Source organism: Sinohyriopsis cumingii, chromosome 2, assembly GCF_028554795.1.
Source record: "Sinohyriopsis cumingii isolate HCF-2022 chromosome 2, ASM2855479v2, whole genome shotgun sequence".
Classification (NCBI taxonomy): Eukaryota; Metazoa; Mollusca; class Bivalvia; order Unionida; family Unionidae; genus Sinohyriopsis; species Sinohyriopsis cumingii.
Window position 1 is genome coordinate 7,434,260 of NC_142962.1, and position 26,873 is coordinate 7,461,132.

Here is a 26,873-nt window from a genome sequence, read left to right on the forward strand (position 1 = left end):
AGACTGACTGACTGATGGAGTGACCATTCCGTGTGAATGACTTGACCTTTCCTGGATAGAGTGTCGGCCAAGACATTGAGTCTGCCGGGAATGTGTCTGATTTGTACGTTGATGTGGAGGTTGTTGCACCAACGTAGAAACTGCCAGATCAGAATGCACAGGTCTGGTGATTTGGTGCCCCCTTGTTTGATGAGGTAAGTCACCACTACAGAGTTGTCTGACATAATGAGGACAGTTTTTCCTGAGAGTTGATCCTTCCAGAAATGAAAGGCATTGATGACAGCCCTCATTTCTAAAAGGTTGATGTGGAGAGGCCTCTCTCCTGGCTCCCACGTGCCGCTAACTGTAGCGAAGTCCGGCAACAGGTGGGCACCCTGACCGTAGGTACTGGCGTCGGTACATACCGTTATCTCCGCTTGGGGCATCTCCAGAGGAATCCCCGTGGACAGCCAACCTGGGTTGTGCCACTGACTCAGGAATGATCGTATCTCGGGCATGATCATTATTGTTTGATTGAGGGGACTTGAAAAGGGGCGCCATTGTGCCAGTAACGTCATTTGTAAGGGACGCATAAAAAGACGGCCAAGCTGGATCAAGTCCGCCGCCACATTGAATAATCCGAGGAGTTGCAAGAATTCTCTCGCTGAAATCCACGTCCTGTTGGAAACGGACTCGACGAGTTCGACGATCCGAATTACGCGAGCGCAAGGAAGCCGTACTAGATTCAGATCGGTGAGAAACTCCATACCCAGGTGGACAAAACGCTGAGATGGACGGAGATCGGACTTTTTCCAGTTCACGAGAAAGCCTAGATGATCTAAAAGTGCTAAAAGATCATTTCTGCCTTTGAGCTGAATAGAACTTACCATATGTTTCTTGAGGATGTCGTCCAAGTACACTGCCGTCCCTGTAGATGAAGTCGAGCGGAACAGGGTGACGACACAATCCATAACCTTGGTAAAAGCCCAAGGGCTGATGTTGCGGCCAAAGGGTAGGACCCGGAACTGATAAACCACGTCGTGGTAAGCGAATCTGAGAAATTTCCTTGACGCGGGGTGGATAGGGACGTGAAAATATGCGTCGGTCATATCTAGACTGACGGCATACTCGTCCTGCCGGATGGAAAGACGGATTGATCTCGCTGTTTCCATCTTGAATTTTGGTGGTAAAATGTATTTGTTGAGGCGACTCAGGTCGATGATCGGCCTGAACTTGCTGTTTGCCTTCTGGAATAAAACCCCGGCGATTGTGAGTTTTCCACAATCTCAACTGCCCGTTTTTCTATGAGCGACCATATCTCCTGTTGTAGAAAGGTATCCTTCTCCCTATCGGACGGTACGTCCATGAAGAGGGGAGAGGAGGACAGGGGAGGGGGTTGGATAAATGAAATCCAAAGTCCCTCCGAAATGACCTGGATCACCCAATTGTTCTGAGGAAAAAGGTGGTCCAGTGGTCCTGAAATTGCAGGAGGCGGCCGCCCACAGGTAGGCTGTCCGCGGGTGGTGGAGAGGGTATGTCAATTTTTAGAGTTAGGAGGCTTGAAGACGGAGAAACTTTGTTTCTTACCGCCTCTGTATGGTTGCCTCCTAGCTTGATTAGACTGTTGTCTCCTGGCATTGGATTGGGATCTATACTGCACATTTGATTGTAAGGATCCCTTGTCCCTGGTCCGCCAATCATCCCTCCGCTGTGGCAGGGGCTGATTTTTTCTAAAAGCCTGCGAGGGCTGGGCAGCGAGTTGGAGGGACAGTTCCTGAGCTGCCTGCTTCCGAACTTCAGTTTTTCCTCCAAAGAGTAAAGGCGACCCAAACAGAGTCATCCGTAAAGCCAGAGTATGATGGGGTTTGAGCGACGTGGACCGCAGACATGCGTCACGTCGTATCAGGTCTAAGTTGGCAGAAGCAGTCAACGCATTAGCCATGGAATGGTGAGCTGCCCTGTTAATAACTCTAGCAATCCGGGCCGTTGCTTCCCAAGCGTGGTCATTGTCGGATTTTTCTGCGAGTCGAAAAATGGCTAATGAAGCCAAGTCTAACATTGAAGCCGTAGCGACTACGTTCCGGACTAGCTTTGACGTGGCATGGAACACATTTTTGTCCACTTTGTAAAACAGTGGAGCGGACATGTGAACTGCTGCCATATTTTTGTCCAGGGCCGGAAGATCCATAATGAAGGCGTCTGAATGAGTTTTGTACCAGCGACCCGAGAACGTTGCTGGTATTTGGCTTTCTGAAAAGAATGCCTTTGCATTCCCCGGATCACATATTCGTCCTGATAGACGATCGTTGATCTCCTTAATTTTTGCCGACTGGGGAAGGAGCCAGAAGGACGGCGTCTCTTCCTCCCCATCAAGATCTACAGATGCCTTAACTTTGTAGTCTTGAGTGGCGGTAGGAGGTGGAGGGCATTCTGAAATTGCCAACACCCTATAAATTTCTTCCACTGCCGCCTTGAAGCCAAACTCAGTCCGTTCCATGGTTGGATCTGTGTACGGCTGATTTGCAGCAGTTTCGTCACCCTCACCGTGTGCCGAGTCGTGTTCTGTAATAGCTTGCATTTCTGGATAGTGCATACCAGGTGGCATAGATGACACGATTCCGTCATCCTTAACAATGTCACTAACTCTCCCTTGTGGATAAGCTGTGAACATATGGACGGTCGGCCCTGTCGGCTGGTTTGTCTGACTAGAGGTCGGTCTGAATGTTGGCGACGGTCCTGCTATCACCGGTACCGGCTGCTCCAATGGCCTGGCTGGACAGACAGATTTCTCACTAAAATCTCCGCCATAGTATTGGTATGTTGCCGGCGGTACAGGTTGACGGACGGATTTATCACTAAAATCCCCGTAAGTCATGTTTGGTCGGATCGTTTTACCAACAGGGTCCCCATGCTGGGACAGTTGGACGGCCGGTGACGTAGAGGTTGTATAAAGAAATGGATCCGATGGATCCGGTAAAAACCCCATGCGTCCTGACTTACAGGCCCGAAGGCCATGCTCAGACATGCAGGGGGACTTACGCCCACTGGGCAGCCGAAAAATTGGGGGAACATTCCCCCAAAGATTCAGAAAAAGCTGTGGAAGCGAGCGAGGGAAATAAGGGTAATATCTGGCCTGATGTCAATAGTTGCGTCGTCATTTCCTGGACCAAACGACGCATCTGTTCAAAGTTGGACTGTTGTACCCTGTCAACATTATTTTCCTCCATTGCCGCTGATGTTACTGTGGCTGACGGTTGCAAACGACGAACTTTAGGGGGAGGGGGGACTCCAACGTCCCCCACAAGGCTCGCAATGGAGGCTGTCTTCGGATGTATACTGAGGACATCAATGCTATCTTTCTTCGACTTATTCTGTCTATCCCTCCCTTTTGCTGCCTTCTGGACTACATCAGCCCACATTTGCTCTGTCCAAGTATTACACACGCTGCATGGTATAGATGATGTACACTTGGTACATACAATACAAGAGTCATGGTTGTCTTCTTTTGCTTTGAACTTTTTGCATTTCATGCATTTGGTTGATATTTCTACTGAAACGACACAAGAAAAGAAAACAGATAACAAATTAGCAATTCAGCGTGTTATTAATTCGCTAATACCACAACCGTTACTAACGGCGTAAGCGAAATTAGTCAGTGTCGCGTTAACTCTTAATTAACAACATGAGTTCCGCGATAGCGTGTGTAACATGGTCTTCAGTAAACGAAATCCGTAAGGGTGACAAAGTCACTCAATTTTGAGAAAAATTGTTAAAATAATGTATTCAACCTGTAGAAGAATGATTGTCCAACACAATAAATCCAAATTTAACTTTGGATGGTCCAATTTAACACTAAGATGGCTTGGATTGTTTGGAGGTATAATGCATGTGTTATCAGTACAAGTGAAGCTTAAAAACTAGCGACACCTGGCGGTGGCAAGGGGAGGCAAGGGGCAAGAGTTATTGCCCTTTGGTCTATATAAGATAGACCGAAAAGACAAATTTTCGTCTTTTAGTAGGGCTGGATTCGAGAGGTAGCAGGCTTATATTTCTAACGTTAATGTGATCGGGGAACGTATTTGAAGGAGAAACAATCGTTCTGAATGTTATTTTGTCCAGGTGTTTATATAGCAGCTAAATGGATAAACAAATCAAAGACAAGTTGATACAATGATATTTGAGAACTCCTATGACGGTTTTCCAGTGGCTCATATTATGTACCTGTTAAAACCTTTGATCTACCAGACATATCTAATAAATACTTATATATATATATATATATATATATATATATATATATATATATATATATATATATATATATATATATATATATAACATACTTGACTGTGTTAAAAATTCTGCAATACCAACCACTTAACCACATGAAACTGATGGGATTTGGCATTTTATGGACTGAAAATCACTGTACTGACAAGTAGTAAATGTATCTGTAAAAATGAAAAGAGAGATAACAGTTATGAGGAATATAGGTATCAAATATTTATTTGCTTACCAAAGGTTAGAAGGAAGCCATAGAGCATGTTCAGAACCCAGGAATACCAGCTTTTGTGTTCTTGATAAATTAAGGAGTAGATACAATAACATACCAGCAAGGGAAACAAAATCCAAGACAGGTATTTGAATGCCATCTGCAACAAAAAAAAATAGATAAAGGTGCTGACAAATTAAAATATATTTAAACAAAGTTAATACATCAGACTGGTAGAAGACATGAGTTGCGTCTGGGTCTTGGGAAGACACTACTGGACTGGATGAGTCCAAGTTTGATGTGGTTCATTCTTTTTAACTTAAGTCCAAGGTCTGTGTGTTTTATTTATTGGATGATGAGTACCAAGGTCTATATGGTTCATTCTACTTAAGACTGCATACAAACAATTCTGACTGATTGATTGACAGGACCATTATATGGCAGCAGACCGAGGTCTATGCTGTTTGCAGATACAGAAAAATACAATACTGGTATGTATCTCAAGTATAAAAAAATAATTTAAAAAAAATAAGTTTTAAACTGACTTATTGTTTTTACTTGCCTATCTTAATTGTGTATACCCCAAAAACTGTAACCTTGTCTGCATAGATTTTAGTTCTGATTAGATTTCATTAAAGCAATGTTATTTTTCTCCAAATCCTGATGTAACCAGTACTCAGTATCAAAACAGTTTATGCTTTACTGTTCACAGCATTTGAAATGAGTCTTGAAATGAGTTTCTCTTTGTACGTTTGACAGTGCACAAGATACTGAACTCTCAAATTTTGCTGTAGAGGGTCTCAAAACTATTAAGATTTCCAATAGTTTCATAATTTCTGCATGTTCAAGTGTGGAATTCTTAACACTTTTGGCATACATGCATATTCAGCATTTCTGGGTATGGATGGAAGGCCTGCATTCACCGCTGTTTGAGTAGGCAGGGAGAACGAATGAGATTTCAGGAATTTCTGCTGCTGAGACCAATAAGGAGAGCAAACATGATTCGATCCTATTCCCTTGCTTTATTGCATGACTTTGGGAATAGGAATGGTGAGCGTAAAAGTGCATGTTTCAAGACTGCTACAGCTCTGGGAAAGAGTGTTAACTTACAAAGTTCTAGGATGAGGGACTGGCACAACCAAGCCCAGGACTTGTGTTACACTTTTCTGTGTGAATAGGTCTATGAGAAATCTACCACAAGGGGTCCAGATTTAACGAAGGCTAAAGGGACCATTCAACATGAATCAGCTGCTGCATCTAATAAGACATTAAGTTCATCAGGACATAAAATCTAATTTGAATGTCAATCTGTTGATGAATAAACCTCCTCAGAGAAAATCCTAAACCAAAGTGTAGAAATCTGGGGACTTGTTTGCGCCTTTCCTTTTGTAGTATGGCCTCTACAGAAAGAAGATTATTGAGTAATGAGTGATCTTAAAGCACCAGGCCCCAGTTACTTTTATGAAAGAAGGCACCCAAGCCCATCATACTGAATGTGCGTGTGATCTTTTGTGATTAGTGCTGAATCGTACTGCAGAATGTCAACTATGCATGGGTCTATTGGGATATCTGTAATGATGGGAACCCGAGATAATGGATGAGAATTTTTCAATGTGGTCTGCAAGCCCTCCAAAACAATGTGAGGGGAGCCTGGACCAGTAATGGAACTTGTCCATGGGTCTGGAATTTGGTAGTGCAAGATTGTTTACTAATTTTGGTGCCAGATACATTTATGTATAATATGCTTGGCATCTGGGTCAGATCCAGTGCTTGACCTGTCAAGACCAGGTGCTGGGGACTAGGACTAGTGACATCTTGAAAACGGGACTGGGTATATCAGGAAAATCGATCCTCATATCTGATTCTAGTGCCAGATGTACTTGTCATATCTGTTACCTGGGTCAGAGCCAGTGCTGAAACAACTGTGACTAGGTGCCAAGTACCATGTCTGAAGCTAGGACAAGGCATACCAGAAAAAAAGATCATGGTAACCTGGTTTTGGGAGCTGAAGGTGTAGGTTGAGACTCTGCTAGAGTTGGAGTTGTCCGAAGCCATGAAGTGTCAGGTACCAAAGCCCAGAACTGGACATCCCATGAAAGATCACCATAGTCAGTACTGGGTAAGTCTGTGTTGACTGGATACCTACTACTGTATCGGCCATCATACCACGCTGGTATTGGTCAATGGTGCTGTTGGGTCAGGTGCATTTCCTCACCCTTTTATTTGCATCAAGTTTAGCACTGCTGGTCACCATACATTTTCAAGCCATTGACAAGTACTACATAAAATGTACCACATGCCATCAGTCGTGCCCATTGTATTGACACGTGGAAATATGGAAAGCATAAAAATGGCACAGGTGAAATCGGTCGAGTATTACACTGAACTTATTGTGCAAAGGACACTAATGATGAAACAAAATACCTATGGAAATTACATGTATAACTTAACAAACCATACAGACAGACAATTACCTAACATAATTCACCATCTAAGTTGAGTACTGTAGTACTATGGTCTCTAGGACAAGCAATTAAAATGAAGTTTGGGGTTGTAAGGTTGAAGGAGGGCTGCAACACTGATTTTATTTGTATAATACTTAGCTATCACTACTATTTAACTTATCCTTTCGACATCGGAAGAAACACTCATCTGTGCCAGTTTATCTTACTGCTCTCCTTGAAATTTTTTAGAACATGTACATCGACCAAGTCTGAATCAACTCCATAGACCTATGCACAACAGCATTGTTCTTTTTTTTCTCTAGGACCCTGACTGCTGAATAACATAGAGCAAGGTGGAGGGGGGCAGTATTACATAATTAAAATTAGGTTTACTCCCCTAACACTATGTTTCAACATCAGTAATCTTTTACCTGTCACTATTTTGCTGAATTTGTCAGCAAGGAGGAAGGTTGATATCTCAGTTAAACAAAAGCAACTTAAGGAGAAGGAGCCATTGTTGTTAAATAGCAGCTCGTTGGGTTACTATTTGTGCTGCAACAACTGGACAAAGAGAAAAATACCTTGGCTTTGATTTGAGAAGGACCAAAGCTAAAAAAAGGTTGTTTGTGATTGCCGAAATGCAGCCTTCACAATTTCTTCCATGGATGAATGACTGAGATTGGACCAAGAAGTAGCAATAGCCACTACTTTAAAGGCTTTAATTCTCATAGCAGAAAGGTCTTTCTCAGTGACTGCTGACCAATAAGCCCTCTTACTAGTAAATGAAAGCCATCAAGAGACGGTGATTGCTAAAATATCAGCTGAGCTCTTTAAAGGAAGGAAAAAGACATTTCATACCATTTTGTCTCCCATTTCACAATGCCGAATAGAACCTAAGTGCCATAATTATGTAAAGGAGTCTATCCTGATGTGATGGAGATGAGGATCTCTATTGGAGATGGCAGTAGAGGGTAAATTATTTTTTGTGGACATATCTACCTGGCATGAAAGGGAAACAATCATAATTCTTGTTCAAACACATCTCTCCTCTGTTTACAGCTAGAAGAAAAACAGTTTTAAGCGAAATATTTTCAGACAAAGCCTCACTCAAAGATTCATTAGAGGATTTTGCTATTGCAAATTATATACAAGAGATTCCACCTTGGTATAAAGGTGCAAGACACCAGTTGCCACGGCTCAAAGCACTTGATAAAATTCTCTAAGTAAGGATCACAGCCAATAGCCAGAACTTAAGTGCGTCTGAAAGGGCTGCCCTAGAACCTTTGATGTGATGCTGGACATCACCTTTTCGCAAAGAAAATCTGCAACTGTAGAAAGAGAAGGGAGGTAGAATTAATGTGTTTCTTAGTGCTCAAATAACTTTGCATCACTGACTCTGAAGGCAGATCATGTCCAAGTCAAAATGATACATTCTGTGAACTTGTTCAAAAACTTCACCTGGTAGAAAGTTCGCCTAAGATGAGTCAAGTCTGAAGGACCTTGTGTAGATGAGACCACTTGTGCTGCAACAGTCAATTCTTCCTCTGAGATAACATCATGTGCTGGTGTATCAACAGGTCGAGAAGTTGCTGAACCAATCAATCTGAAGCATGGGAATGCAAGCAAATAGCCAGTCCCACCTCAGGTTGAAGATGTCCGTTGCCCAAGCTCTTTGGTCTGGGACTGGGGAGACAAAAAATGGGAATTTTTTGTCCAATCTCATGGCCAACATGAGGTCATGTACAACAAAAACTGAAAGGTTTTTTTTTTTTCCTCTAATGAGAATTTTCAACTGCTGATCATATGTCATCTAGAGAAGAATGAAGATATGCTACTGTGGATGGGTGTAAGAACTTTCTAGAACAGGTGGACAGTGCAACTGCAATGGACAGCGGTTTTTCCCTTGTGGAAAAAGGTATACAAAACAACAATGTCAAGTAACATAATTATTGATACTAAACTGGCACCAAAATGTTCATATGCTTATTGCATGATGAAGTTAGCCAATGAAGTGTGAAATACTTCTCTACAATGAAGATGGATTCTGACATTTGCATATATATATATAGCTGGTGGGAGAAAAGTCCACAGAACTGATCAAATGATGAATAGTCATTTTGGAATTGTGATTTCTCATGAAAGCTTCCTTACACAAGTGGAAGTAGCTGACAAATTACTGGGATTTGGCACAAATTCTTCTTTCCAAGGGAAGACCACTCTCATCCAACTTCAAACTTTGAAAGCCGATGACCTTTCATCATTTATGTTGCTAGGACTATATTTGTGAATTAGTAGATGTATTCCTTATGTATTAGGATTGGTTAATGCGTTACAAGCAGAATTATAACCCATTAAAATTGCTTGAAAACTGAAAATTATTAATAACACAATGCAAATGTACATAGTATTAACTTCATGCAGAAAAAAAGTTCTACAAACCATGTCATATTCTTTGGTATGTGATTCAGTGTAACTTGACTTGTCTTGAAAGGAGATCTTTGGAATAAAGCCAAGTATACAATTCTCTCTATCCATCTGAAAATATATCATAGGTATGTAAGTAAAGCCAAATATACAATTCTCTCTATCCATCTGAAAATATAACATAGGTATGTAAGTAAAGCCAAGTATACAATTCTCTCTATCCATCTGAAAATATAAGTATAGTTATGTAAGTAAAGATCTTGCATTGTTATCAGCTAGACAGAAAACACTTTGAAAACATTGTTGGTATAGTACAAATTAAGGCATATTAAAAAAATATTTTTAAATAAGTTTCCTAATTCATATGATATCTCTTCTTAGAACATTTAAAATAAAATCATCACAAATACATGTACATACAAGTCTGACACAAAATAACAATTCACACAAGATGGAAAATTATACCAGGAAACCAGCATATTGATCCAACCCACAGCAACATACAAAGTTTCATGAAACTTGTTAAAATATGTTTGTAGCATAAGCCTTAAACCCCTATCCTCCCACTCCACAAACCTGAATGGTTATGCTGCAGCTGACACACATACTGTACATACTTGATTATAGGTCTAACTGAAAACTGCACAGACCCAGATCTGCTGTTGCATAATGTGCTGTCAGTTCTGGGTCTGTGCAGCTTGTAATGGCTAATCAATAGAACAACAAAACAGACCCTAGTCTGCAGGCACATTTTGCAACAGCAGATCGGGACATTTTTTGTTTGCAGTTTGATTTGAATAAGTGAGTATATATGGTAATGACAAAGACTATGTCATAATTCTCTCATTCCCAGAAAGACAAGAGAATCTTGATCTGTCTTTGTAAAAATGATGTTGTAAGAACAGTGGAATATGATATCATAGCTTGCAGGTTTATAAAGAAAACAGAAGTCGTAATGCAAGGACAATAAATCATTACTGAGACACCCATATCTAATGAACAGACATTGTGTCATGCTAATGGCCTAATTTGGGGAGGGTGATTAAACAAGATTATCTGATGCATATGTTTAAAAATTTGTAGTTCCATCAATGTAACAATTTTTTTCCTCACAGTTTTCAAAGACCAATTACAAAACATCTGTTTGTCATTTTACTTCAAGCCATGAATGTGTATTTTTAAAGGTTTTACTGAACTGGAAATAAGATTCCCATCAATGAACAGATATTTTTGTCGTGATGCTGGTTGTACCATTTCCATCATGCAAAGCCATTACTTGAACAATCAATGTCAATGTTCATTCTTTTCTGTCCTTTCCTTGGAATTATCTCCTAAAATAAGATTCCCATGTGGGTCTGATATCACTCGTCTGGATCACATATGCCTAATACAGAAATGCAAAAGCAGTTGGTCAATTAATCAGAGTCAGCATGATGCTTTCTGCTGAAATATTTTCAATGTTGTTGAGTGCATGTTATGAAAACAAATGTTTCCAATTTTCTCAAGTTTCTGTATCTTCATCCATATCTAATGCAATATCAGCATTATCTGAAAGGCTCATATGCCAGGACACTCAATGTCAAAATTGGTCAAATATTGTTCAGTCATTTTATCAGATAAAGTTGCAAAAGTATTTTTCAAATTTTAAACAAATCTACAAGGAGTTCAAGCAAGGACTCTGTCAAATTAGAAACAAGTCTGTGAAATATTTGTTTCTTACGAAGAAGTTATTAATGGATTTTCAATTTTGGAAACAATAGCCATATTTTACAGTACATCGACATCACTGGTATAAACTTAAAATACCTTCTTGGCAAAATGCTTTCTGTAATATTTAATTAACTGCTGTAGAGTTTTTTGAGAAGAATATGCTGAAAAGGTTTTCCATTTTTAGTCATGGTGGCCACATTTAATGACAAACTGGCATCAATGAAATCCCTTATTAACGGATTGCTTTCTTTCAAATTTGTTTTTAGTAATGGCAACCATATTTGATAGTGGACAGCATTAGTATAAATTTAAAAGCCCTTTATGTCAAGATCCTGTCTGTAAATTTTGGTCAAATTCTGTTGAGTAGTTTCTCTGATGTTGTTTGAAGGTTTTTCTAATTTATTTCCAACAGTGGCCAAATCTGATGGTAGATCTGTATCATTGGTGTAAAACTAAAATCCTTATATACCATCGTGGTTTCTGTTAAATTGGGTGTAAAACTGAAAGCCTTTTATGCCATCGTGGTTTCTGTTAAATTGGGTGTAAAACTGAAAGCCTTATATGCCATTATGGTTTCTATTAAATTGGGTGTAAAACTGAAAGCCTTGTATGCCATCGTGGTTTCTGTTAAATTGGGTGTAAAACTGAAAGCCTTATATGCCATCGTGGTTTCTGTTAAATTGGGTGTAAAACTGAAAGCCTTATATGCCATCGTGGTTTTTGTTAAATTGGGTGTAAAACTGAAAGCCTTGTATGCCATCGTGGTTTTTGTTAAATTGGGTGTAAAACTGAAAGCCTTGTATGCCATCGCGGTTTCTGTTAAATAGGGTGTAAAACTGAAAGCCTTATATGCCATCGTGGTTTCTGTTAAATTGGGTGTAAAACTGAAAGCCTTATATGCCATCGTGGTTTCTGTTAAATTGGGTGTAAAACTGAAAGCCTTATAAGCCATCGCGGTTTCTGTTAAATAGGGTGTAAAACTGAAAGCCTTATATGCCATCGTGGTTTTTGTTAAATTGGGTGTAAAACTGAAAGCCTTGTATGCCATCGCGGTTTCTGTTAAAGAGGGTGCAAAACTGAAAGCCTTATATGCCATTATGGTTTCTGTTAAATTGGGTGTAAAACTGAAAGCCTTATATGCCATCGTGGTTTCTGTTAAATTGGGTGTAAAACTGAAAGCCTTATATGCCATCGTGGTTTCTGTTAAATTGGGTGTAAAACTGAAAGCCTTATAAGCCATCGTGGTTTCTGTTAAATTGGGTGTAAAACTGAAAGCCTTATATGCCTTCATGGTTTCTATTAAATTGGGTGTAAAACTCCAAGCCTTGTATGCCATTGCGGTTTCTGTTAAATTGGGTGTAAAACTGAAAGCCTTATATGCCATCATGGTTTCTGTTAAATTGGGTGTAAAACTGAAAAGCCTTATATGATATTATGGTTTCTATTAAACTGGGTGTAAAACTGAAAGCATTATATACCATCGTGGTTTCTGTTAAATTGGGTCAAATAATGTTGAACTGTTTTATGAAGTCCCTTATAACTTTTTCTGTTTTAAGTAATGGCATCTGTATCTGGTGGTAAACAGTATCAGTTGTGCAAATCTGAAAGCCCTCTATGCCATGATTTTTTTTGGTAAAAGTCAGTTAAGCAGTTTTTTGAGAAGTCATGAATGGATTTTCTATTTTTAGTAATGGTGGTCATATCTGGTGGGTCATCAGTCATTTGCACATATCTGAAATGTCTTCATTACAGGATGCTTTGTAGATTCGGTAAAATTCTATTTAGAGATAAAGTAAAGAGGTCATTAAAAGGTTTAGTAGTTTTATTAATAGAGGTCATATTTGATGGCACAATGCCATCGAGGTTTGTGATGGTCTTGCAGTACTCTGTTGATAGTGCGGAGTGAAAGCTTAAAACAGTAGCCATCTAGCAGTGGTGGTAAGAGGGAGGTAACAGGCCATAGCATTTTCCCACGAGCCATACAGTATTTAGATGGAAAAGATGAAATTTTCATCTTTGCACAAAGGCTGGATTTGAGAGGTAGCAGAGTTGATTTTCCCAAAATTAATATGATCTGGGAGTGTATTCAATGGAGATCTACGTACATCAATAAATTTCCTAATAGATCAAGAGTTGACACTGTGTACTGTCAACTCATTGTGACCCTGCAAGATGGCAAAATATGTGTTAAAATGTAATAAACATGGTATATCTGGGCTCCCATCTCTCTCTCTCTCTCACTCTGTGGATCTGACTGTTTGATCTTTTGACTTTTCTTTTGGAGTTTTTTCAAGTGTGTGTGTGAGTGATGACATAGCTTTAATAATTTTTTCAGTCATATGGCTACAATGTCTGCAGTGTGGCAGTTTATAGTGATGTCTAGCACCTGGGCATCATGCTGCAGACATGTAGCAACATGTCCCACTCAGTCACATAATCATGACACCAGTCCCACCAGTGCCTAGTGCAGCAGCTGCTAGTGCCATTTTTAGTAAGTCTTTGGTATAACTTAGCCAGAGTTTGAACCCACCCCCATATTTGTGGCAGAAAGCCAAAAAACTTAGCCCACCAGAGTAGTTTTAAAGTCAACTTATGTATCTTTTGTAACTTTTACTATGCAGAGCACTTGGAGCACATAAAGTAAACAAATATTGCACGATTTTTAGCTCGCAGTTTATTTTACCACTGATTCTCTGCAAAATGTCCATAATGGAGTGCCAGTGGACAGGTCTAAATGATTTTGTTTTTCACTTCATGCAGGTTTAAACCACAGAAATTTGCAAGGGCCTGGTAAATCAGGTTATTGGAGGTTATAATTAAAGAGAAGAAAAAAACCCAAAACAAAACAAATGTGACTATTTGCTTGTAAGCCTAAATTATCATTGTATCTTACATAAACAAGTGAAAAGTCTTTGACTTGAAAAAGGATGCAAGAAGCTATACAAAACTTCTTTCAACATTTGGAACATTAAAACAAAACTTGATGGAAAATAATATTTTACAAAAAAACTTGCATTAAAGCAGAATGAAGTGGAGCAAACTTAAACTATGAACTCTAACCTAACATAAAAGATGTACTAGACTGAAATAAATACCTTGATATTTATAACTTTATGGATCTTCCAGACTTCAATTCCCAGTCCGATGATAACACTTATGCGGACTATTGTGTTGGTCTCATTGTCCATAACATATAGGACCACAATAAGTGACTGGAAAACATTAAAAAAGACGGATCTCACAGACAGGCCTTCCAAGGACTTTCGACTTCTCCAAAACTGAATGTCTGAAGAAAGAAAAAATACAACTAGTCATAATAATTCAACTAAAGAGAAAAGTTTTCAGTAAATTATTATTCTCCGAGAACAAGTACCCAGTCACATCAAGATTAAGAAAGAGCTCTGCTACTTCTCAAATCCAGCAAACATGGAAAGATGAGAAAGTTTAGGGAAGGGCTGGGAAGAGCTTCCTTATATCTAGGTATATAAATGAAGGGAAGAAACTCTTCCAAGATCATCATATTACCTCCCCTTACTAACACAAGTTGGCCATCGTTGTGTTAGCTCAGTGCTGATGCCTACAATTGTGGAGAGATGTGGGAGGGTTTAATAGCATTGTGATTGCATAAGTATTCTTGGAGAAACATAATTTACAAAAGAATTGGATTTTCCCTTTTAACACTTTCCTGAAACATTATGTTAGGAAAGCAGCTAACAGGAGGAGGAAATACTGAGCATCCTGCCTTAACATGGGCACCCTTCGATGGAAGAATGGATGGATTCACTATATAAAGGATAACTCACTCTCCTAACATGACAGCAGCACACTTGATCGACATGTAATCTGTGACTACCAAAAGTAGATAAGAATCCAGTGAAAACAAAAAAAACAAAGTCAGATATCATGGAGTGGAGCAGTAGCTTTTGATAGCAATCAGAATTAACTCATTCTCTTTTTTTTAAAAATGTGAGAAAAATCCAGCCAACTGCAGGATTTAGGCACCCAAAGAGCTGATTTGGTTGACCATACAACATTTCATTAAGATATTCAAAGTGGATGGCCTCTCAGTTTGTGAGATTCTAACTGCCTGAAATTCATTTCCTTTCAAGGCTCTTCTGACAAAAGCCATGCATAAAGATGTCAATCCAGACACCTGTTTTAGCCACACTGTGATTTTTTCGGAAGTATCTGCCAAATACTCACAGATCATTCACAAAGGACTTCTTCCACCTTAGATGAACTAAAAGAATTGCTTTGCAGTTCTGACCCCTTAATTTCTGTATGAGGTAGGAGTGAGCTAGGCTTAGGCTGAAAACCCCTTCCAACTGACTGATAATTCATCCAGACTTCTGGGTCTGGGATCAGAGAGACAAAGGAGGTGGCATAGAAAACACTTTTTATCTACCTTATTAAACTGCATGCTCATCATATTCAATGTCTAATTTCTTAAGCTCATGGGTAAATGTGTCCCAAAGTGCCACAGCTTGTCCTGCAGATGTGAATGGTCAGAAAGTGTGCTGGACAGTTGTCAGTTTGACTGTTGGCTCTGGAATCACCTATGTAGGATTAGGATGTACCGAAAAATGGATGGATTGGTCAAAGTTATCCCCATATGTTTTTGCATACCTGGAACTGTCAGCTCACTTTAGTGTCAGATCTCTGGTCACCAAACAGGTATGGCAGGCCAGCAATTTGCCAGGTATAATTACACCTGTTGACTTCTTTTGCATCATTTGATTTGGGGTGACCATCATGTGATGCTTGGGGAAGAACAAATCTTGTTTCTCTGCTGATGCTGAGAATGATCAGTCATAATGCTGGAGGAGGCAGAAATATACATGGGGTAGCATGTAATCAACAATTGTTGGATGGCTTCCCTTTACTGCATCAGGAATTGACGGGCCGATTGCTGCCAGCAATTAGACTGAGGTCAAAATGGCAGTTAAGCAGTGTTTGGTCTCCTCTCATTTTGTCGCTGACCCTATCTCTGCAGCTGTTAAGACAGATATGTCCAGAATGCCCTAGGATATCTTTACTCCAAGATATTGACTTTTTTACTAATATGAGCTCTGCTTTCTTGAATAATTCCTTTGCTGACTACTATGCCAGGTTTTCAAAGGTACACCAATAAAGTTAGTCCAATTCTCTGACCAACTCTACTGAATCTAATACGAATCATGGATCCGAATCAAAAAGTCAAGCCAATATCTGGATTTTACTGCAAACAATATTATTTCCACAATTTGTGCTTTTATTTTGTAAGTCTATATTTTAAGGGTCATTTCCATAAGACTTAGGGTTGGCAGGTCTGCTATTCATGTTAAGTCAAAGATGTGTTAACAGCTGTCTACTTGAAAAAGACATGTCATGACAAGCAGTACGAGATCTCTACCAGTGGTGTAACTGATGTCGTTACAAGCAATTTATGAGTTAACAATTACTAACTGCATATTGTGCAAAATACATTTTTATATGCATGTCTTCAAACTAATTTGAGAGAGTTCACGTGCAACTCAGAGCGCATGAATTCATGCACCCAAATGTTGAGTACTGGCTATACTGGTTGTTTGACAGCCTGATCAGTGGCGTACAGCATGGAAGAATGGATCATCAAAACCAAATACCACACATCCAGACTTACAGACCAGAAGGCCACATTCGGACATGTATGGGGACCTCTGTGTGTGTGTGTGCGTGCGCGCATGTGATTTGGATTTTTAACATAGCTTTAAAAAAATGTCACTCATATTGCTACGATGTCTGCAGTGTGACAGGTTGTAGTGATGTCTAGCACTGGGGTATCATGCCGCAGACATGTAGCATGATGTCCCACCCAGTCACATTATTCTGACACCAGGCCAACCAGTCCTAACACCAACCTCTTAATGCTGAGCGCCAAGCGAGGCAGCTGTAAGTACCATTTTTTTTAAAACCTCTGGTATGACTCGGCCAGGGATCGAACCCACAACCTCCTGCATCCGAGGCAGACGTTCTAACCACTAGGCCACCGGAGCGGTATATATGGGGACTTGTGGTCACTGGGCTGCCAAAATAATGGGGGACACTCTCCAAGCCAGTATTGGAGGTTATATGTTTCCAATGATGAAGACTTGACCTGTCTCTTCAAACCATGGAACAAGCTCCTTCTGATCACTTGAAGCATACACTGTAATCAAAAGTGGATGAAAACTTTTAGCAAGTGTCCTTGTTGACTTTGGCACATAACACAGTATGAGCACAATAGTAAATTTATAGTGATTAACTTAACTTTCTTGAAAATCAAGTGGCCTCAGATTGAAATAAATTTTGTGTAGGTTTAGGATTGACATTCTTTTGGATAACATTAACTCTGTAGGTTTATGATTGACATTCACTAAGGTAACATAAACTCTGTCATTTAGTTAAACACTATCAATATTTTATCTGGAAGATTTTCCATAACAGTGATGTTGGCTATCATGTATCAATCAAATAAAAGTGCTTCTGCAGAAAGTGGTCACTCACCTGCAAACTATTATGGTGTAACATTCCCCACCCACTGGCATACAAATAGTAAAACTGATTCCACCACCACCTACGCTGCCACTGGTGGAAAAGTGATACCTACATGTTTGTCTCATCGTCTGTTACATACAGGCTTGACAAAAAAATTAGTTACCGTTTTTGAAGGCAAGAAATTCAAAGACGCTGTGAACAATCGACACAACAATGGTCAGGACCAACAGGTAAGGGTTGGTTTCCAGCATGGCTGTCTGAAATTAAAACAACCTATATTGCAACTTAAACTGACAATCATGACAAATTTCTTCATTTTCTTTATACATATTGCATAGTTTGCAAAATTCTCATTTTAGATTCTCTACTCATCATTTAGTCACCATGACTACAGGTTGTAACAAAATTCCATCATATAAATGATATCTTTATAAAAGTTTTTACACAAAATATCAGAAAAGGTCTATTATGGAAACTAGTAAATCTGACCTTCTGCCCTCATCCACGTACTTCAGTAGAGGGTATAAAACAGTAAACATGACTGTACAACTTAGCTACATGTTACCTTATGAACAACATCAAAGGACCTACGCTGGCCACATCAATATATGCACAGACCCAAGAATGGATTAAGAAATTAGGCTGGAGCTATCTTGATCAATCATGAGTCTAATATTGTTTTTTCTGCATTTATAGTGATATAAAATGCCAGTTGCTGAATCCCACACCAAGTAAAGCCCAAATGGCATTATTTTCATTTGCAAGGAGCCCCTGTAGGTAACCTAGCTTGTTAAAGAACATGAAAATAGATTTAAAGAAATGAAAAATTAGTCACTCATGAGCTTTGTTAATAATGTGTCAGCCAAATCACACTGACTGTCTATAAAAGCATCAAATTTTACTCAGTTTTTTGTTTTTTTGTTCAAAAGAACAACACATCCTTTTCCTTGAATATGTAAGCTGTGTGATTTGGCAACTGACAGTTTATATCACTATAAATGTAGAAAAAAATCATTCAGCTTTTATTTTATGATATTGCACTCATGTTCACTTTATACGGTACTCAGGTGTGCCCAATAGTGTATTAGGAACTACTTTGTAAATAAATCATGTACACTCACATAGTAGACACTTTACATTTTGGTTGATTAAATTTGTTTCTGAATGAAATAAAAGATGTTTCTTGGACTGCCACATACCAGCTGCTTTGCCACATTCTGCATCAACTTTTTTGACACAATGTTTCAGATTTAGGCTAGCTATAAATGCCAGACAGGGTCCTTACAAATAACATGCAAGTGACAAGGCATAAACTGTCTTTTTAGCTGGTAATAAGAATGGCAAAAAACATACTTACAGTTTTACATCCTGAATTTCCTCTAAATGTACTTAGTTCTGCAAATCCAAATTACATGAGCCATGTCATGGGTTCTCAAGTTTCATTACACATTTTAAAACTGTACTGTAATTTCGACTATATTCCAAATGCAATTACATCCTCCTTACTCCACTCCTTACTCCATATCATCTTTTTGATAAGTGCACTTGAAAGACTTCATATTTTTCCCACATTATGATTTTAAACATTCAATGACAGAAAAGAAACACTTGTAGATGTCAACACACTGCTGAAATCCAATGTACTTCATGCAGAATTGGCACATAAAGTTGTTGCAATGCGCATTCATTCCCAATATACTCCAAATTTCAATTTTAAGTAGACAAAAATGTCATTTTTATCTGGGCGGAATTGTGTGCGCATTAATAATTTTGTGTTGTGAAATGACGAATCTGCACTTGTGTATTTAGTTTGGAATATGGCATACATTCAGTTGCTTTGTATTTTTTTGTGTTTACATAATTAAAGCTTAGGTAGAAAATGAGCATATAATAAAAAGGTTACTGCATTTTATGGGAAAATATTAACTCTCAAGGTCGCGCAGTATTTCCATCTGAAAAACTCATTCATATTTTCCCATACAAATGCAGTAACCTATAAATATTACATATCTGTTTTTGAGCTTTATTTAAGCATACAAATACTTGTTGAGGACTCTGGTGCATAGCTATTTAAAGAATGGGATTTCCCATCAAAAATGTATTGCTGTGGCAACATCAAACAAGCAATTCCACCAATGTTAGGTAATTGATTGCTTTGAACTTACCAGTTTGGTCTTCATATTTTATCTAAATGGGTACATATTTTCCGAATACAAGCACAATATTAAAAAAGAAGGATGTGTTGTACTTTTGGACATAAAACGCATAAGATTTGACGCTTTCATAGACAGTTCAACATGATTGGCCAACACATTATTATCAAACTCATGAGCAACCAATATTTCATTTCTTAAAATCTATTTTTGTGTTCTTTAACAGGCCAGGTTACCTGCAGGGGCTCCTTACAAATGAAATAAAAATTATAAATAGTTATACTGATGGCGATCAAACTGTCATACACAGTAAAATGTTGGCCCTTACAGTTATGATGCTGAAGGGGCAGGATCTACCTCCCACACACACCCATCATACTATCACACTGAAGGATTAGGGATCCAAGTGTTATATTCTAAGTCTCTGGACCCCTCACTCCCTCCCTATATCCAATTTGCTTATAGTTTTACTTTCATTTGTAACAAGCCCAGTGAAAGTGTTGTTGCCCACATGTTTTGATTGGTATATTTTGAGTTTATCAGCTCCGAGATAGGGCTCAAATTATGAGATCTTATTCTTTTACAGATTGATATTAATTTGTTTTCTGGCTATCCTTTCTCTTGGAGAGATTTTAAATAATTTTGGTTTGCATTTATCTTGCTATTAAAGCTATGTTTCTTCATTCAAAATGCTTGATAATTTGGCTTGTGAAATTATGTCCACTTCAGAAGGCACATCAGATATTTATGGGTCAATGTGGTCAGTCTCTATGTATGAAATTTATCTGATATGGCAAATTTAGTGAAGATTTTCAGAATTCTGCCATTACATACACAACAGATGCATGCAAAATACTGGCAACACAACCGACTTTGACTTAGCATGTAAGCAACATTTTAAACCAGATTCAGATATATAAATATATAAAAGTTTTGTCTGAAGATTGGTTATTTGATTCTGAAAAAAAATATTTATTCAATTTTCAAATAAGGTTACATTTTTATGTCATTTTGAAGGCATGCATTGTGTCTGCCTTCTCTTTCAGTGTTTTCATTGATTACTTTGCACAGATTTAGATATATAAATATAAAAAAGTTTTGTCTGAAGATTGGTTATTTGATTATGAAAAAAACTATTTATTCAATTTTCAAAAAAGTTTACATTTTTATGTCATTCTGAAGGCATGCATTGTGTCTGCCTTCTCTTTCAGTGTTTTCATTGATTACTTTGCACAGGTTTAGATAAATAAATATATAAAAGTTTTGTCTGAAGATTGGTTATTTGATTATGAAAAAAACTATCCAATTTTCAAAAAAGGTTATATTTTTATGTCATTTTGAAGGCATGCATTTTGAAGGCATGCATTGCATCTGCCTTCTCTTTCAGTGTTTTCATTGATTACTTGGCACAGATTTAGATATATAAATATATAAAAGTTTTGTCTTAAGATTGGTTATTTGATTCTGAAAAAAACTGTTTATTCAGTTTTCAAAAAAAGGTTACATTTTTATGTCATTTTGAAGGCATGCATTGTGTCTGCCTTCTCTTTCAGTGTTTTCATCGATTACTTTGCACATGACTCTATGTACAGAAGTTGATATAAAGTAGTTCTCCATATAGCTTATACAGAAATTGACATAAAGTAGTTCTCCATATAGCTTATTCAGAAGTTGACATAAAGTAGTTCTCCATATAGCTTGTACAGAAGTTGACATAAAGTAGTTCTTCATATAGCTTAAACAGAAGTTGATATAAAGTAGTTCTCCGTATAGCTTGTACAGAAATAAATGCAGCTCAAATGATTACATTCTGACCAATGGAATTTTTTTGTTCCATCTATGAATGCAACTGCAAATGAATAGAGCTCATATTCTAAGTTTCATGATCTAGAAGAATAGTGTGCATCACAATCAGTGACAATTTCTGCCCTGAAATTTGAATGCAGACGATTCTGATGTAAAAATGAAAACTACCTTGAGTGAATCCTGGTCACTGTCTGAGTCTTCCATGAAATCTGCACCAAACATATTGTACCATTTATTCCTCATGCCTTGGGCTGCATACATTTGCCAGCGAAGCAGCGAGATTGGGCTGAAGGTCAAGGTCAGGTTTAGCTGTCTGGTTAATAAGAGAAATGTCTGTATGATAAAGACATGTATTTTCTGAATGGAGTACAAGGACTGCACAATGGCAGGCACACAAATTGCACCTTTGCAGTCCTTGGCTTCTAAGTACAAGGACTGCACAATGGCAGGCACACAAATTGCACCTTTGCAGTCCTTGGCTTCTGAGTACAAGGACTGCACAATGGCAGGCACACAAATTGCACCTTTGCAGTCCTTGGCTTCTGGAGCCTACATATAAACACATTTGTGGTTCCTTATCCATGGTGTCATATTTAATCTGGGTGCTCCAATTACTCCCAGTACAACAAAATAAGAGGCCCAACTGGGTCCAATTTTACTCATCAAAATAACTGACATGTAAGCTTGTGAATCAAATTCAAACATATACTGAAACTGCACAGTGGAAAGAAAACTTTAGAGCACTTACTTGTCATAGTCTGTTAGTCCTAAAGAATTATATGCACATTTCTGGCTTCATGCAAAACGAAAATTGTGTTGGCTAGTTGGAATAAGATTTCTTTATTACTCACTCCCTGCCTCCACTTTCGGAAAGGGAACCATGGTTGCATGACCTAATTTTATTCTTCTGAGAAATAAAACCCATGTCAGTATTACTCAAGAACAATTATATTATAATACAATTATACAATTATAACAATTATATTATAGAAATGCACAAAGAAAGCCATTAATCGATCATGCTTTCTAGCTATGACTAGTTGGTGCTAAAAAAATATTGGAAGAAACAGTAAGCATCTTAATTAAATGTCTAATACTGTTACCACCGACAATCTGGTCACAACATTCAGAACATGTTTTTATTTGTTCAAAATACTTTTTTAAAGGACAAAACAATTGAAGGTTTGGCATTCAGAAACTGGAGGGTTTGATATTTGAATTAATAATGGTTGTTAAATTTGGAAGTGTTTCAGAAGAAAAGAATACTGGGCTTTCTATTATTAAAAAACAAGTTTTTAATCATAAGTTAAAACTACAAAATGTAAATTTAAAACAGTTTGTGATTCATGTCATTGGATTCTGAAGATGCCATAATAATGCAAATACATGTAATATCATAAAAACAACAATATTGATAATATCCGTTTTGAGTCAAGGGACAGACTTTTGTTAGTTGAGTGATCAGAGTTAAAAGTAATATCAATGAACACAATTTAAAAAAAAAAATCCCAAACTGCACATACTTCAGTGCTTTTCAAACCAAAAATTGTTTGGGAGGGGAGACTCTTTTTTTGTTATGTAATACTTACCTGTCATTATTCTTTAGCTCACCCTTTCTACAATGTAAAATCATGTAACCTTGAAAGATGCACCATCCTCATAATGTAGAAAATCTTAGAACATATGCATTGACCCAGCCTGATTTTCCATCATAGCCCCATGGACACATCCTCATTCTACTCTAGGAACTTGACTAGTGAAGTACATAGCTGCCAACCTTCCAAGCTCACAATTAGTGAAAAAAGGGATAAAAAGTCGTAAATTTGGACATGAATTCGTGAAAAATACCATGACAATAACTCCAGCCACTCTGACCACTCCATCCATTCCGACCGTCAATACTACACTATATCAAGTTCGCAAAAATAAAAATAAAACACTACATATACACTACATATATGCAGAAATGTTTATTTATCAAGACATGATACTGTGGCAGACTTGAACTTCCTAAACTGCTTGATCGTAAATTTGTTTTCTAAACAGTTCTGACTTCTTGCCTGCTGGTTGATCTTGGGGACTAGAATTGCTGACAAATGTTCTGCAGCTAAGGAGGCCCTAAAGTCTGTCTTTTTTTTCCTCACTAAAGAAAATACTCTTTCGCTGTCACTGTTGCTGTGAGGAATGCACAGGAGCTGCAGCATTTTTGGTTCTTCCACAGGAAAATTTGGAAGCGATTTTCGAGACTGGGAACATTTGTCAGAACAAATGTTTAGCATGGTCTCCAGCTGATAAAGGTAGATTGTGTTCAACAAGAAAACTCACAAATAATGCCTCAGCACTGGTAGCCTGCAGGTCTTCCGCCAATGGTTTAAAATATTCCAGAGCTGAAATCTGCGAATTCTTAATTTTCCCAACTTCTACGTATTTTTGGCAACCGACATTCTTCCTCACATCGTCTCTGCAATGGCACACTGAGTGCAAAAAGCATAAACGAATATCAATGTTTAATGGCAGAATGCATGGTCAATTTTTGATATATTCCAAATTAAACTTCACTTTTTGAGTAATACATTTCTTTTTCCTTGGTGGTGAAGACATTTTCAAGATCTTACATGCGATGCTGAACGGTAACTCAAATCAGTGTTTTGACGCATGCACGGAGCACATTTCCGGTTAGGCCCCAGTTTCTCTCAAAAGCATTTGTAAAACCACTCTTATACATATAGATTAAAATAGGCTAAAATGCTTGCTACCGGGCCAACTGTACTGTTCGGCTGTAGATCTACTGATATCGTGACCAGCAGTACTGGACCGTTTCGGCAACCGTGAGTATCACGACTAGCGCTTAACGGGAAATCGGTTATTTTATTAAAGATTTAAAATAATTGAGGATTGGAAGATTCGTGAATTTTCTGCTTACGGCGTGAATCCGTGAATCGCTGAAAAAGTCATGAAATTCACACCAAATTCGTGAGGGCCGGCAGCTATGGAAGTACATTAGCGTGTTGTGAGGTAAATAGTGACTGGTAAATATTACATAATTAAAATTAGTTTTACCCCATCCCCAACCCCTACATACTATTGTTTATTTGAATTGGTCAGCAAGGCAGAAGGCTGATGTACTGAAAGGAGTAAAAGGTGAAAAATGCTCACTTTGTGGCCCAGTCACTCAACTGCTGTTATACAGCAGCAGTCGTGAGTCACTGTTTGTACAGCACCTACTGGATCCAAAGAATAATAAGAGATCCCTCTTGGTGATAGACAAATAAGCTTTCTTGAGGAAGAGCAAGATCGATTATAGATGGTGTTTGCTGAAATATCAACTGAGCCCCATTAAGCGAGAAAAAGCCTTTTCCAACCCTTAATTATCCCATTGGCAACTGCTAAATATAACCTATGCAACCTTATTGGGCAAAGGAATCTCTCTTGATTGTCCCCAATCTCAGTTACCTCTGTGCTGGGGATGATCAAAATAAGACTCCTTTGAATGATCAGGGCATTTAGGTTCTATCAGGGATGAAAGTACTGAGGGAAGCTGACTTTTTTTTATATACAAGAAAACCAGGATGACATAACCAGGGAAATAGAATCATAAACCCCTCTCAACTGTAAGCATCCCTCCTCTATTAACACATGTAATTTGTTTTTGTCTCTTCAATGAAGCAATGACTATAAAAAAGATGGTTTTAAGCCTAAGATTTTCAAAGGTTCATAATGGGTCTTATTCCGAGCCGACAAAACACATTAAAGATTCCATTTTGGTTTTGTACAGTAGCAGAGGGGGCGAATCGGACATTTTGTCCAATCGTTATTTGGTTTAATTAATACTTTCTGCACTCAGCGGATCCGGTGTCGTCAGCGCCTGGTAAAAAAAAAACGACGTTGTCGTCGGGGGATCGTCCAATCGTCATTTGGTTTAATTAATACCTTCTGCGCGCTGATCCCCAGCGTCGTCAGCGTCCGGTAAACACATCGACGACCGCGTCGATGTCATCGCCCCCTCTGCTGCTATGATCTTACAAACAGAGTGATCACTAACTCCTCCTCTTGTAGATCAATTAGGTTATTTGACTGATCGGTAAGTCTAAAATTAATTCTCGTTAAAAACCGATTATGGCATCGCATATAGACCAGATTAATCGGGCTCTCAACGATTAAAAATCCGGGGGGGGCTGTTGGTGAAAATGAATAAAGGATATACCCCTGTTGAGCCTGATTTGATTGCTTGGTATCCACCTGGTAGCTTCCTTCGATAACATCACACACTAGATTGATTGCTATCACCGATGCGATATTTACGTTGTACGGGGCAATATGCCTACCATCATCTCCGTTATCATGTCTGATGATATAAGTTGATGGACCGAGAAAATCATTAAGAGACTTTCTTAGTTCTGGCGCGTTGTATCCTGGAAACTCGAGATCGGGTAAATCATCTTCTGTGATATTATACTCGGTTAAAAATTTTTGTTTATTATCATCGCTGTTTGCGGATATTGTCTCAACGATTCGCTTATTAATATATTCCATGTCTGATATAAGTTGATTTAACACCTCAACGTGTTTTCGTGCTTTTGTTTTCCGTAGCTGTTCTAGTTGTGATTGGCAAATATAATTAATCTCGGCAAACGCACCAGTGATATCATTTAAACCAACTGTGACCACGGCGGATAATTCAGGAGTTTCCTTATACGGAAAATACCATTGCATGGTATTCCTGTTTTGAAATATAAACCTGCTGGGTAATAACGTGCTTTTTATAACAGACAAATCATCTCGATACCGGGGGGTAATCTCATGATACGATTGCGCATTCGTGTGCAAGTCCGCGGGGATTTCATGAGGTGGATTCTTAGGCCAACCTAGTATGGTTCTTATTGAACTGTTATAAATATCAACCATATACCCCGGTGTGCTTATTTCAATCGTCGACGATAACGTCGGTTCATGAACCGTAATAGCGATTTTTGATTCTTTTCCTGTGATCGATTTTATCCTGCGTTGAAATTCTTTATTGATTTGTTCTATTTGGTATGACCCAGTTGGTATTGTAACCTCCTTCCAGTCTGGGGTCCCATCGGGCTTATTTGTCCATGCAAAAACCAGCGAGTTATTAGGTTGTTGTCCGTTAAATGCGTCCGCTCGGATATTAGGCCAACTGTGATATATTCGCAATTTTGCCAGCGCTATTTCCTTCACTGGAACCGGCGATGGGAAGTTCACACTGAATTCTGGCTTCGTTGACGTTATCGATATCATACTTGTTTGTACCGGAGTGGTGTTCTCCGCGATCCGCTGAAGTAATTGAAACCCTTCGGGGTTCAGCGACATTATTATTATTCGTTGTCTTTAGTGTCTAATTTCAAC

At 38.5% G+C, this 26,873-nt stretch overlaps 1 protein-coding gene across 1 annotated transcript in view; it reads right to left on the reverse strand.

The window, feature by feature from the left end:
• The window catches only part of LOC149804302 (putative lipid scramblase CLPTM1), an 86,071-nt gene that overhangs the window by 11,502 nt on the left and 47,696 nt on the right, over positions 1-26,873 (reverse strand). The window contains exons 8-12 of the mRNA XM_089938620.1: positions 21,672-21,816; positions 17,708-17,801; positions 14,145-14,335; positions 9,355-9,450; positions 4,496-4,631 (exon numbers count right to left, since the gene is read on the reverse strand). Of these exons, the coding sequence (XP_089794746.1) occupies positions 4,496-4,631; positions 9,355-9,450; positions 14,145-14,335; positions 17,708-17,801; positions 21,672-21,816 (662 nt within the window). The remainder of the gene's footprint in view (positions 1-4,495; positions 4,632-9,354; positions 9,451-14,144; positions 14,336-17,707; positions 17,802-21,671; positions 21,817-26,873) is intronic.